Raw genomic sequence first — 13,906 nt, 5'->3', positions numbered from 1 at the left:
ACACCACACTGCTGAGACCTTTCCTGGACCATGGAGCTGACACTCATACCACACTGCTGGGACCTTTCCTGGACCACAGAGATGACACTCTCACCGAACTGCTGGGACGTTTCCTGGACCACAGAGCTGACACTCATACCACACTGCTGGGACCTTTCCTGGACCACAGAGCTGACACTCTCACCGAACTGCTGGGACGTTTCCTGGACCACAGAGCTGACACTCACACCACACTGCTGGGACCTTTCCTAGACCATGGAGCTGACACTCACACCGAACTGCTGGGAACTTTCCTGGACCACAGAGCTGACACTCACTCCACACTGCTGGGACCTTTCCTGGACCACAGAGCTGACACTCATACCACACTGCTGGGACCTTTCCTAGACCATGGAGCTGACACTCACACCGAACTGCTGGGAACTTTCCTGGACCACAGAGCTGACACTCACTCCACACTGCTGGGACCTTTCCTGGACCACAGAGCTGACACTCACACCACACTGCTGGGACCTTTCCTAGACCATGGAGCTGACACTCACACCGAACTGCTGGGAACTTTCCTGGACCACAGAGCTGACACTCACTCCACACTGCTGGGACCTTTCCTGGACCACAGAGCTGACACTCACACCACACTGCTGGGACCTTTCCTGGACCACAGAGCTGACACTCATACCACACTGCTGGGACCTTTCCTGGACCACAGAGCTGACACTCACACCACACTGCTGAGACCTTTCCTGGACCATGGAGCTGACACTCACACCGCACTGCTGGGACCTTTCCTGGACCACAGAGCTGACACTCACACCACACTGCTGGGACGTTTCCTGGACCATGGAGCTGACACTTCCCTGGATAATACAGTGTTATCAACTTTCCCAGCTATCCTCTGTGTACTACAGAACACCTCCCTCCTATATTGGGTAAAGGAGGAGAGGGGGAGGTATTCTGTAGTCCTGTCCCGGGGTGACAATGATGCCCCTCCATTAGGGTTGGCATCCCCATCCCTTTACACCAGGACACAGATTATTACACAGGTGACCCTCCATTCACACAGTACAGTGAGTGTTGTCACCCCCGGGACAGAAAGTGAGGAGGGCAGGGGGGGGGGGGCTCTGATAGAATCGTACACATCGCCTGATATCTGCCCGAGGTGATCGGTACTCGATGAGCTCTGTCTGTCTCCCATCCACTCAGCCAGGATCAGTCGGGGGCGGAGCTCCTCGCTTCCTATAGGCGGATTCTCCCGTCAATCTCCTGCCTACCCCTTCCAGCCAATGAGTGAAGACGCTTCCAACCAGGAGACGTAGTCACGCAGCTACGTGCTGTGTCTGGGGAGGATCGCGGGAAACACGAATTGATCGGTGGTGCGATGCCGATCCGGGCTCTGTGTACGATCTGCTCCGACTTCTTCGACCATCACAGGGATGTGGCGGCCATCAACTGCGGGCACACCTTCCATCTACACTGGTATATACCCTCCCCCACCCATCTACACTGGTATATACCCTCCCCCATCTACACTGGTATATACCCTCCCCCACCTTCCATCTACACTGGTATATACCCTCCCCCATCTACACTGGTATATATCCTCCCCCACCCAATCATCACCAGTATACCCCCCCCCCCATCAGCAGTATAACCCCCCCCCCATCAGCAGTATAACCCCCCCCCATCAGCAGTATAACCCCCCCCCATCACCAGTATAACCCCCCCCCATCACCAGTATAACCCCCCCCCATCACCAGTATAACCCCCCCCCCCCATCACCAGTATAACCCCCCCCCCCATCACCAGTATAACCCCCCCCCCCCATCACCAGTATAACCCCCCCCCATCAGCAGTATAACCCCCCCCCATCACCAGTATAACCCCCCCCCATCACCAGTATAACCCCCCCCCCCCATCACCAGTATAACCCCCCCCCCCATCACCAGTATAACCCCCCCCCCCCATCACCAGTATAACCCCCCCCCCATCACCAGTATAACCCCCCCCATCACCAGTATAACCCCCCCCCCCATCACCAGTATAACCCCCCCCCCCCATCACCAGTATAACCCCCCCCCCCCATCACCAGTATAACCCCCCCCCCCATCACCAGTATAACCCCCCCCCATCACCAGTATAACCCCCCCCCCCCATCACCAGTATAAACCCCACCATCACCAGTATAACCCCCCCCCCCCATCACCAGTATAACCCCCCCCCCCATCACCAGTATAACCCCCCCCCCCATCACCAGTATAACCCCCCCCATCACCAGTATAACCCCCCCCATCACCAGTATAACCCCCCCCCCCATCACCAGTATAACCCCCCCCCCCCCCCATCACCGGTATAAACTCCCCCCCATCACCAGTATAAACTCCCCCCCATCACCAGTATAACCCCCCCCCATCACCAGTATAACCCCCCCCCCATCACCAGTATAACCCCCCCCCCATCACCAGTATAACCCCCCCCCATCACCAGTATAACCCCCCCCCATCACCAGTATAACCCCCCCCATCACCAGTATAACCCCCCCCCCCCATCACCAGTATAACCCCCCCCCCCCATCACCAGTATAAACCCCCCCCCATCACCAGTATAACCCCCCCCCCCCCCCATCACCAGTATAACCCCCCCCCCCCATCACCAGTATAACCCCCCCCCCCCCATCACCAGTATAACCCCCCCCCCCCCATCACCAGTATAACCCCCCCCCCCCCATCACCAGTATAACCCCCCCCCCCCCATCACCAGTATAACCCCCCCCCCCCCCATCACCAGTATAACCCCCCCCCCATCACCAGTATAACCCCCCCCCCCATCACCAGTATAACCCCCCCCCCATCACCAGTATAACCCCCCCCATCACCAGTATAACCCCCCCCCATCACCAGTATAACCCCCCCCCCATCACCAGTATAACCCCCCCCCATCACCAGTATAACCCCCCCCCCCATCACCAGTATAACCCCCCCCATCACCAGTATAACCCCCCCCCCCCAATCACCAGTATAACCCCCCCCCCCCAATCACCAGTATAACCCCTCCCCCCCAATCACCAGTATAACCCCTCCCCCCCATCACCAGTATAACCCCTCCCCCCAATCACCAGTATAACCCCCCCCCCCACCATCACCAGTATAACCCCCCCCCACCATCACCAGTATAACCCCCCCCCCCACCATCACCAGTATAACCCCCCCCCCCCCACCATCACCAGTATAACCCCCCCCCCCCACCATCACCAGTATAACCCCCCCCCACCATCACCAGTATAACCCCCCCACCATCACCAGTATAACCCCCCCCCCCCCCCCCCACCATCACCAGTATAACCCCCCCCCACCATCACCAGTATAACCCCCCCCCACCATCACCAGTATAACCCCCCCCACCATCACCAGTATAACCCCCCCCACCATCACCAGTATAACCCCCCCACCATCACCAGTATAACCCCCCCCACCATCACCAGTATAACCCCCCCCCCACCATCACCAGTATAACCCCCCCCCCACCATCACCAGTATAACCCCCCCCCCCACCATCACCAGTATAACCCCCCCCCCCCCACCATCACCAGTATAACCCCCCCCACCATCACCAGTATAACCCCCCCCCCCCCACACCATCACCAGTATAACCCCCCCCCCACCATCACCAGTATAACCCCCCCCCCACCATCACCAGTATAACCCCCCCCCCCACCATCACCAGTATAACCCCCCCCCCCACCATCACCAGTATAACCCCCCCCCCACCATCACCAGTATAACCCCCCCCCCCCCCCACCATCACCAGTATAACCCCCCCCCCCCCCCATCACCAGTATAACCCCCCCCCCACCATCACCAGTATAACCCCCCCCCCCCCACCATCACCAGTATACAATACTGTCACCCCCTCCCCCATCATTACCAAAACTAGTATTGCTCCACCCACATATACATTGCTATATATATATATATATACCCTTCTACTGCGGGCCTCCCACCAACACTGCTAATTATGTACTACTATACCCATCCTCCACCATTATATGTACTACTATACCCATCCTCCACCATTATATGTACTACTATACCCATCCTCCTCCATTATATGTACTACTATACCCATCCTCCTCCATTATATGAACTCCAGTACCCCTCCCCCACCTTATACACTGTATATACCAATGGGTGGATCATCTCCTCTCTTGTGTCTCCACCATGAATAGGTGCACTGGTAATGGTGGGGGGGTCACAGACAGAAGGAAAACCTGACAAAGTTGATGTCCCCCCCCCCCCCCCCTGAACAGCACTGGGATTGGGTGATCTGTGAATGTGTTGTGTACTGACCCCTCCCCCTCTCTTCTTTATCCTCAGCCTCCAGCAATGGTTCAGCTCCGCCCCCAGCCGGACATGTCCGCAGTGCCGCATCCAGGTAATTATAATGAGGGGGTCACTGTCCTATTCCTTCCTGTCTTTGGGGCGGTCCTACATGTTGGAGCTCCGCCCAGTGTCCCCCCCCTTGTCACTCCTCACATCCTGATCCTGTAAGCTCTCTTTCTTAGCCCCTGGGGCCCCCAGGATCAGACAGATGGGGGCCCCTGAACTGCGCATTCCATGTGTGAGACCCCCCAGGAGTCAGCTGATCACTGCACTTCCTAAATCTGCCCTCTTCAAGACCCCGCCTACTTCTGGCATGTGGTGTTTACAAGCTAAAATCAGTTTTTTGTTTTTGTTTTTTTTTTGCTAGAAAACTACTTAGAACCCCCAAATGTTATATATTTTTTTTCTGAGACCTTAGAGAATAAAATGGAGATCGTTGCAATATTTTTTATCACACTGTATTTACGCAGATGTTTTCCAAACGCAATTTTTTTGTTAAAAAAAAAAAAAAAACACTTTTTTGAATTAAAAAATTAGAGCTATTGGCTCCCGCTGCTGTCAATCAAAAGCTGTGATGCAGGGGGCGGGGCCGAGTTCCGCTGTCTGTGTTAATGGACGCAGGAGCAAGCCTGCACAGGTGCCCCCCCATGGAAAGCGGCTTTCCCTGGGGGCACCCAATAAAGAGGAGGGGCCTGAACCGCCTGCGTGGGACCCTATAAGAGGAGGATAGGGATTGCTTTGTACAAAATGATTTTACAGAGCGGGTAAGTACAGTATTTGAAATATTTTTATTACATTTCTTCACAAACAAATAAAAATAAATCTGACGTTACATTATGACAATATGGAAAAACATTGATGTTTTTTTTTTTTTTTTACAAGACTAAAGAATTTTTTGGTGTCTCCAGCTTATCTTATCCTTTTTTCCTCCTCCCTTTTTTTCCTCCTAAAAAAAAAAAATAAAAAAATTTAAAATCTATCTACTAAATTTATTTTATTTAAGGGTATATACTCGAGAATAAGCCGACCCGAATATAAGCCGAGGCCCCTAATTTTACCCCAAAAAAATGGGAAAAATGATTGACATGAGTATAACCTTAGGGTGGGAAATGCAGCAGCTACTGGACCCAACTAGACCACCACGAGACCCAAAACAGGGGCCTGCAGGCCTGGTACGGGAGAATGCAGGGCTTTGGGCACAGTGGAGGCGAATGCAGGGCTTTCGGGACGGTGCAGGAGAATGCAGGGCTTTGGGCACGGTGCAGGAGAATGCAGGGCTGTGGGCACGGTGCAGGAGAATGCAGGGCTTTGGGTACAGTACAGGAGAATGCAGGGCTTTGGGTACAGTACAGGAGAATGCAGGGCTTTGGGTACAGTACAGGAGAATGCAGGGCTTTGGGTACAGTACAGGAGAATGCAGGGCTTTGGGTACAGTACAGGAGAATGCAGGGCTTTCGGCACGGTGCAGGAGAATGCAGGGCTGTGGGCACGGTACAGGAGAATGCAGGGCTGCGGGCACGGTGCAGGAGAATGCAGGGCTGCGGGCACGGTGCAGGAGAATGCAGGGCTGCGGGCACGGTGCAGGAGAATGCAGGGCTGCGGGCACGGTGCAGGAGAATGCAGGGCTGCGGGCACGGTGCAGGAGAATGCAGGGCTGCCGGGCATGGTGCAGGAGAATGCAGGGCTGCGGGCATGGTGCAGGAGAATGCAGGGCTGCGGGCATGGTGCAGGAGAATGCAGGGCTTTGGGCACGGTGCAGGAGAATGCAGGGCTTTGGGCACGGTGCAGGAGAATGCAGGGCTTTGGGCACGGTGCAGGAGAATGCAGGGCTGCGGGCACGGTGCAGGAGAATGCAGGGCTTTGGGCATGATGCAGGGCTTTGGGCACGGTGCAGGAGAATGCAGGGCTTTGGGCATGATGCAGGGCTTTGGGCACGGTGCAGGAGAATGCAGGGCTATGGGCACGGTGCAGGAGAATGCAGGGCTTTGGGCACGGTACAGGAGAATGCAGGGCTGCGGGCACGGTGCAGGAGAATGCAGGGCTTTGGGCATGATGCAGGGCTTTGGGCACGGTGCAGGAGAATGCAGGGCTGCGGGCACGGTGCAGGAGAATGCAGGGCTTTGGGCACGGTGCAGGAGAATGCACGGCTGCGGGCATGGTGCAGGGCTGCGGCCACGGTGCAGGGGAATGCAGGGCTGCGGGCACGGTGCAGGAGAATGCAGGGCTGCGGGCACGGTGCAGGAGAATGCAGGGCTTTGGGCACGGTGCAGGAGAATGCAGGGCTTTGGGCACGGTGCAGGAGAATGCAGGGCTGTGGGCATGGTGCAGGGCTGCGGGCACGGTGCAGGAGAATTCAGGGCTGCGGGCACGGTGCAGGAGAATGCAGGGCTGCAGACATACTACAGGAGATGCAGGGCTGCGAGCATTGTAGAGGAGAATGCAGGGCTGCGGACATACTACAAGAGATGCATCTCTTTTAGTATGCCCGCAGCCCCGCATAATGGCAGGTAGTGCGGCTGTGGAAGAGTCTCGCTTAACTGTTCCCGAGGCGCGTTAGATTTAAAAATGGCCCGCCCGGCGCCAACACGAACGTGTACGGCCTTTCCCGAGCGGCGGCGACGCATGCGTGGTGGCCATTTACATAATGCACAAAAGAACATGAGAATAAGTTTCCGCGCATTTGTGCAAAAATGCACGCATATGCGTAAAAATACGCACAAATACATAAAAAAAAAAAAAAACAGATGAAAACGTAGATGCTTAAACAGGAGTATCAAGCAAGAGGCCTTGCAGCCACTTTAACAATGTTTATAAACCATGTTACTTTGTATCTCTCTCTTTCCCTTGTGTTCAATGTTTATAAACCATGTTACTTTGTATCTACCTCCTGTCTGATCAATGTAACTTTGTAACTCTCATCTGAACAGTGTCTATTAAGGAGAGGGTTTGGGAGGGAGCTTTTTTTCCATATCACACTATGGCTCCGAGTCATCCACAGATCTTTCTGTGCTGTCACAGGTGATCTGACGCTGCTGAACCGTATAAACTGATTCTGCAGAGAAATCTCCCATCCCATCACTCCTCATATTGTGCTGAATTTATTAACGGAACAAATGCTGTTCACTTAGCAAGATAAACGTTTAGTGAATGAGGTGACCCAGTCGCATGCAAGGGAAATACCAAAACAGGATTTGATTGGCTATTGACTCAGCGTCACCTTATTCACTAACATTTCACTGTGCTTGGTGAACTGCCTTCACTTCAGTAAATGAACCGGGTTGTGTCTCGTTTTAGGTGAGCAACCGGCAGATCATCCACAAACTCTTCTTTGATGTCGGTCTGGAGGATGACTCAACACTCGATGCCGAATCCCTGAAGGTAATTGTAGATTTCTGGTGCTGTATGTACTCCGGGGGCGGGGCGGATGATGTACACTGAATAAAATTATAAACGCAACACTTTTGTTTTTGCCCCCATTTTTCGTGAGCTGAACCCAAAGATCTAAAACTTTTTCTATGTACACAAAAGGCCGATTTCTCTCTAATATTGTTCAGAAATCTCTCTAAGGGCTCTTTCACACGGTCCGCCTCCGTAGGCGGATCCGTGTTAGTCAGCGGGGATCGATCCGCGATCCCCGCTGAGCTGGGCGGATGACAGCTCCGTCTCCGCTTGCAGAGCGGAGAGGGAGGTGTCTCAGCACCCGCTGCCCTCTATGGGGGATCGGATGAGAGCGGACCGCTTGTCCGCTCTCATCAGATCCACTCCGCTCCGATTACTGAACGGATGGAAAAATAGGGTTTCCATCCGTCCAGATTTCAGCACAGAATCGGATGCGGATGGCAGCGGGTGTCAGCGGAGGTGTCTCCGCTGACACCCGCTGCCCCATAGAGCTGCATGGAGGATCAGATCCGCCTAAAAAAACTGACAGGCGGATCTGATCGGACCGCCCGTGTGAAAGAGCCCTAAATCTGTGTTAGTGAGCACTTCTCCTTTGCTGAGATAATCCATCCACCTCACAGGTGTGGCATATCAAGATGCTGATTAGACAGCATGATTATTGCACAGGTGTGCCTTAGGCTGCCCACAATAAAAGGCCACTCTAAGGCTGGCCATACAGGTTCAATTTTCTTGTACAATTTTCTTTTAGCTTTAGGGCCCTTTCACACAGGCTGTCCATTTGTCCGTTTTTCATCCATCCGTTGACGGATGAAAAATGGACATCAATGTATCTCTATGTAAAAACGGATGATCATCAGTTAACATCCGTTTTCATCCACTTCAGTCAATGTCCGTTTTTTTTGAACGGATGAATGCTCTATTTTTCATCCTTCAAAAAAACGGATGACCAATGGGTGAAGACTGGATGACCAATGGGTGAAGACCAGGTGACCAATGGGTGAAGACCGGATGACCAATGGGTGAAAACCGGATACATTTTGACGTGACTGAACTGATGAACTGAACGGACCGTATGTGTGAAAGGGGCCTAACCAAAAACCACATAATGTGAGGTCAAAACTAAACAACACTTTTCAATTGTATCCAATTGGGCCGGCCTTTGTACTACATAAGTTGAAGGTAAATTTAAAGAAAATTGTACAAAAAATTGTAAGAAAAATGTATAACGTATGGCCAGCCTAAAATGTGCAGTTTTATCACACAGCACAATGCCACAGATGTCACAAGTTTTGAGGGAGCGTGCAATTGGCATGCTGACTGCAGGAATGTCCACCAGAGCTGTTGCTCGTGAATTGAATGTTCATTTCTCTACCATAAGCCGTCTCCAAAGCCATTAATGTCTAAGCCGCTGGCAACAAAAGTGAGTACACCCCTAAGTAATAAAAAAGTATTATTAATTAGTAATAAAAAAAAAAAATAATAAAATGGCCACCATTATTTTCCAGCACTGCCTTAACCCTCTTGGGCATGGAGTTCACCAGAGCTTCACAGGTTGCCACTGGAGTCCTCTTCCCCTCCTCCATGATGACATCACAGAGCTGGTGGATGTTAGAGACCTTGCGCTCCTCCACCTTCTGTTTGAGGATCCCCACAGATGCTCAATAGGGTTTAGGTCTGGAGACATGCTTGGCCAGTCCATCACCTTTACCCTCAGCTTCTTTAGCAAGGCAGTGGTCATATTGGAGGTGTGTTTGGGGTTGTTATCATGTTGGAATTCTGCCCTGCGGCCCAGTCTCCGAAGGGAGGGGGATCATGCTCTGCTTCAGTATGTCACAGTACATGTTGGCATTCATGGTTCCCTCAATGAACTGTAGCTCCCCAGTGCCGGCAGCACTCATGCAGCCCCAGACCATGACACTCCCACCATCATGCTTGACTGTAGGCAAGACACACTTGTCTTTGTACTCCTCACCTGGTTGCCGCCACAAACACCATCTGAACCAAATAAGTTTATCTTGGTCTCATCAGAGCACAGGAGACGGTTCCTGTAATCCATGTCCTTAGTCTGCTTGTCTTTAGCAAACTGTTTGCAGGCTTTCTTGTGCATCATCTTTAGAAGGGGCTTCCTTCTGGGATGACAGCCATGCGGACCAATTTGATGTTGTGTGTGGCGTATGGTCTGAGCACTGACAGGCTGAACCCCCCCCCCCCCCCTCAACCTCTGCAGCAATGCTGGCAGCACTCATACATCTATTTCTCAGACAACCTCTGGATATGACGCTGAGCACGTGCACTCAACTTCTTTGGTTGACCATGGCGAGGCCTGTTCTGAGTGGAACCTGTCCTGTTAAACTGCTGTATGGTCTTGGCCACCATGCTGCAGCTCAGTTTCAGGGTCTTGGCAATCTTCTTGTAGCCTAGGCCATCTTTATGTAGAGCAACAATTATTTTTTTCAGACCCTCAGAGGGTTCTTTGCCATGAGGTGCCATGTTGAACTTCCAGTGATCAGTATGAGAGAGTGAGAGCGATAACACCAAATTTAACACACCTGCTCCCCATTCACACCTGAGACCTTGTAACACTAACGAGTCACATGACAACGGGGAGGGAAAATGGCTAATTGGGCTCAATTTTAAAAATGTTTTACTTAGGGGTGTACTCACTTTTGTTGCCAGCGGTTTTGACATTAATGGCTGTGTGTTGAGTTATTTTGAGGGGACAGCAAATTTACACTGTTATACAAGCTGTACACTCACTACTTTACATTGTAGCAAAGTGTCATTTCTTCAGTGTTGTCACATGAAAAGATAGAATAAAATATTTGCAAAAATGTGAGGGGTGTACTTACTTTTGTGAGATACTGTATATTCTATAATTCCCTGTATATGATACATTCTAGAATACTCTGTATACATTAGCAGTGGGGGAGGGTGCAGTTCTGAATCCTTGTGCTGGGCAAACCTGTCCTGGTACTGGATTTAACTGAGTTGTTGATGTCTCTGTTCACTAGAAAGGCAGAGAATACTGTGCCGACAAAAATCTTTGCACGGGACCTGCCAATCAGAGTACGGTTATTTTTCTTGTGTTTCTTTGCATCTCTGCCCCTCCCACAATGCTGGGATTTCCCTGCAGTAGTTTTGGCAGGGGATCAGGAATGACGTTGGTTGGGTGGAGTGGCAGGGGATCAGGGATAATGGTTGGGTGGAGTGGCAGGGGATCGGGGATAATATTTGTTGGGTGGAGTGGCTGGGGAGCGGGGATGACGTTGGTTGGGTGTAATGGCAGGGGATCGGGGATGACGTTGGTTGGGTGTAATGGCAGGGGATCGGGGATGACGTTGGTTGGGTGGAGTGGCAGGGGATCGGGGATGACGTTGGTTGGGTGGAGTGGCAGGGGATCGGGGATGACGTTGGTTGGGTGGAGTGGCAGGGGATCGGGGATGACGTTAGTTGGGTGGAATGGCAGGGGATCGGGGATGACGTTGGTTGGGTGGAATGGCAGGGGATCGGGGATGACGGTTGGGTGGAGTGGCAGGGGATCGGGGATGACGGTTGGGTGGAGTGGCAGGGGATCGGGGATGACGGTTGGGTGGAGTGGCAGGGGATCGGGGATGACGTTGGTTGGGTGGAGTGGCAGGGGATGACGTTGGTTGGTTGGGTGGAGTGGCAGGGGATCGAGGATGACGTTGGTTGGGTGGAGTGGCAGGGGATCGGGGATGACGTTGGTTGGGGGGAGTGGCAGGGGATCGGGTTTGGTTGGGTTGGGTGGAGTGGCAGGGTATTGGGGATGACGTTAGTTGGGTGGAATGGCAGGGGATCGGGGATGACGTTGGTTGGGTGGAGTGGCAGGGGATCGGGGATGACGTTGGTTGGGTGGAGTGGCAGGGGATCGGGGATGACGTTGGTTGGGTGGAGTGGCAGGGGATCGGGGATGATGTTGGTTGGGTGGAGTGGCAGGGGATCGGGGATGACGTTGGTTGGGTGGAGTGGCAGGGGATTGAGGATGACGTTGGTTGGGTGGAGTGGCAGGGGATCGGGGATGACGTTGGTTGGGTGGAGTGGCAGGGGATCGGGGATGACATTGGTTGGGTGGAGTGGCAGGGGATCGGGGATGACGTTGGTTGGTTGGGTGGAGTGGCAGGGGATCGGGGATGACGTTGGTTGGGTGGAGTGGCAGGGGATCGGGGATGACGTTGGTTGGGTGGAGTGGCAGGGGATCGGGGATGACGTTGGTTGGGGGGAGTGGCAGGAGATCGGGGTTGGTTGGGTTGGGGGGAGTGGCAGGGTATTGGGGATGACGTTAGTTGGGTGGAATGGCAGGGGATCGGGGATGACGTTGGTTGGGTGGAGTGGCAGGGGATCGAGGATGACGTTGGTTGGGTGGAGTGGCAGGGGATCGAGGATGACGTTGGTTGGGTGGAGTGGCAGGGGATCGGGGATGACGTTGGTTGGGTGGAGTGGCAGGGGATCGAGGATGACGTTGGTTGGGTGGAGTGGCAGGGGATCGGGGATGACGTTGGTTGGGTGGAGTGGCAGGGGATCGGGGATGACGTTGGTTGGGTGGAGTGGCAGGGGATCGGGGATGACGTTGGTTGGGTGGAGTGGCAGGGGATCGGGGATGACGTTGGTTGGGTGGAGTGGCAGGGGATCGGGGATGACGTTGGTTGGGTGGAGTGGCAGGGGATCGGGGATGACGTTGGTTGGGTGGAGTGGCAGGGGATCGGGGATGACGTTGGTTGGGTGGAGTGGCAGGGGATCGGGGATGACGTTGGTTGGGTGGAGTGGCAGGGGATCGGGGATGACGTTGGTTGGGTGGAGTGGCAGGGGTTCGGGGATGACGTTGGTTGGGTGGAGTGGCAGGGGATCGGGGATGACGTTGGTTGGGTGGAGTGGCAGGGGATCGAGGATGACGGTTGGGTGGAGTGGCAGGGGATCGAGGATGACGTTGGTTGGGTGGAGTGGCAGGGGATCGGGGATGACGTTGGTTGGGTGGAGTGGCAGGGGATCGAGGATGACGTTGGTTGGGTGGAGTGGCAGGGGATCGAGGATGACGGTTGGGTGGAGTGGCAGGGGATCGGGGATGACGTTGGTTGGGGGGAGTGGCAGGGGATCGGGGATGACGTTGGTTGGGGGGAGTGGCAGGGGATCGGGGATGACGTTGGTTGGGGGGAGTGGCAGGGGATCGGGGATGACGTTGGTTGGTTGGGGGGAGTGGCAGGGGATCGGGGATGACGTTGGTTGGTTGGGTGGAGTGGCAGGGGATCGGGGATGACGTTGGTTGGGTGGAGTGGCAGGGGATCGGGGATGACGTTGGTTGGGTGGAGTGGCAGGGGATCGGGGATGACGTTGGTTGGGTGGAGTGGCAGGGGATCGGGGATGATGTTGGTTGGGTGGAGTGGCAGGGGATCGGGGATGACGTTGGTTGGTTGGGTGGAGTGGCAGGGGATCGGGGATGACGTTGGTTGGGTGGAGTGGCAGGGGATCGGGGATGAGTACGGATCAATCAGAGTACGGTTATTTTTCTTGTGTGGGAAGCTGAAAATAACTAGCTGTCTTTTGAAATTTTTACGTACTATTCCTCTAAATTTTGGTATTTTATTGCAGAATGAAGTTGATCGAATAAAAGCCAGCCTTCACATCAAAGGTAGGTGCATCAAACTGCTAACTCCACCCAAAACTGACGTTCAGCTTTACTATCGCGAACGTTGCAGAACAAAATGATTGTCGCCATCCCTTAATGGGTTTGCCAAAATTTTAGATTTAGGTCATCTAGGCTAGATTTACAAAGTTTACAAAGTTAACACACTGGTATAAGGATCTTTGTTTAGAGATACAGTTATGTGGACTTAAAAAAGGTGATGTGGTTTTCAAGATTTTTCTTTTATGTATTCTTAACCCAAAAAAGTCCCTTCTGATGCTCTCATCCTCTGTTTTTTTTTTTTTTCCTGTGATCCAACTTCCTGTTAAAGTATGTATGTAGGGATGTAGCCACCCTTTTCTGCAAACTATTGCAGGGTAATTTGATCAATGTGGGAGGTGCAGAGACACAAACTACTGCAGGGAAATCTCACCATTGTGGTAGGGGCAGAGACGCAGACTCCTGCAGGGAAATCCCAGTGTTGTGGGAGGGG

General features: G+C 53.4%; 1 protein-coding gene across 1 annotated transcript in view; it reads left to right on the top strand.

Moving 5' to 3' along the window:
- Window positions 1–1,327: 1,327 nt before the first annotated feature.
- The window catches only part of TRAIP (TRAF interacting protein), a 36,476-nt gene continuing 23,897 nt past the window's right edge, over window positions 1,328–13,906 (top strand). Inside the window, exons 1-4 of the mRNA XM_082264832.1 lie at window positions 1,328–1,476; window positions 4,371–4,428; window positions 7,671–7,754; window positions 13,380–13,419. Coding sequence (XP_082120958.1) covers window positions 1,379–1,476; window positions 4,371–4,428; window positions 7,671–7,754; window positions 13,380–13,419 — 280 coding nt within the window. The 5' untranslated portion in view covers window positions 1,328–1,378. The remainder of the gene's footprint in view (window positions 1,477–4,370; window positions 4,429–7,670; window positions 7,755–13,379; window positions 13,420–13,906) is intronic.

Source organism: Pelophylax lessonae (assembly GCF_965119305.1).
Source record: "Pelophylax lessonae genome assembly, chromosome: 8".
Classification (NCBI taxonomy): domain Eukaryota; kingdom Metazoa; phylum Chordata; class Amphibia; order Anura; family Ranidae; genus Pelophylax; species Pelophylax lessonae.
This window is presented reverse-complemented; position numbering and strand designations above follow the sequence as displayed.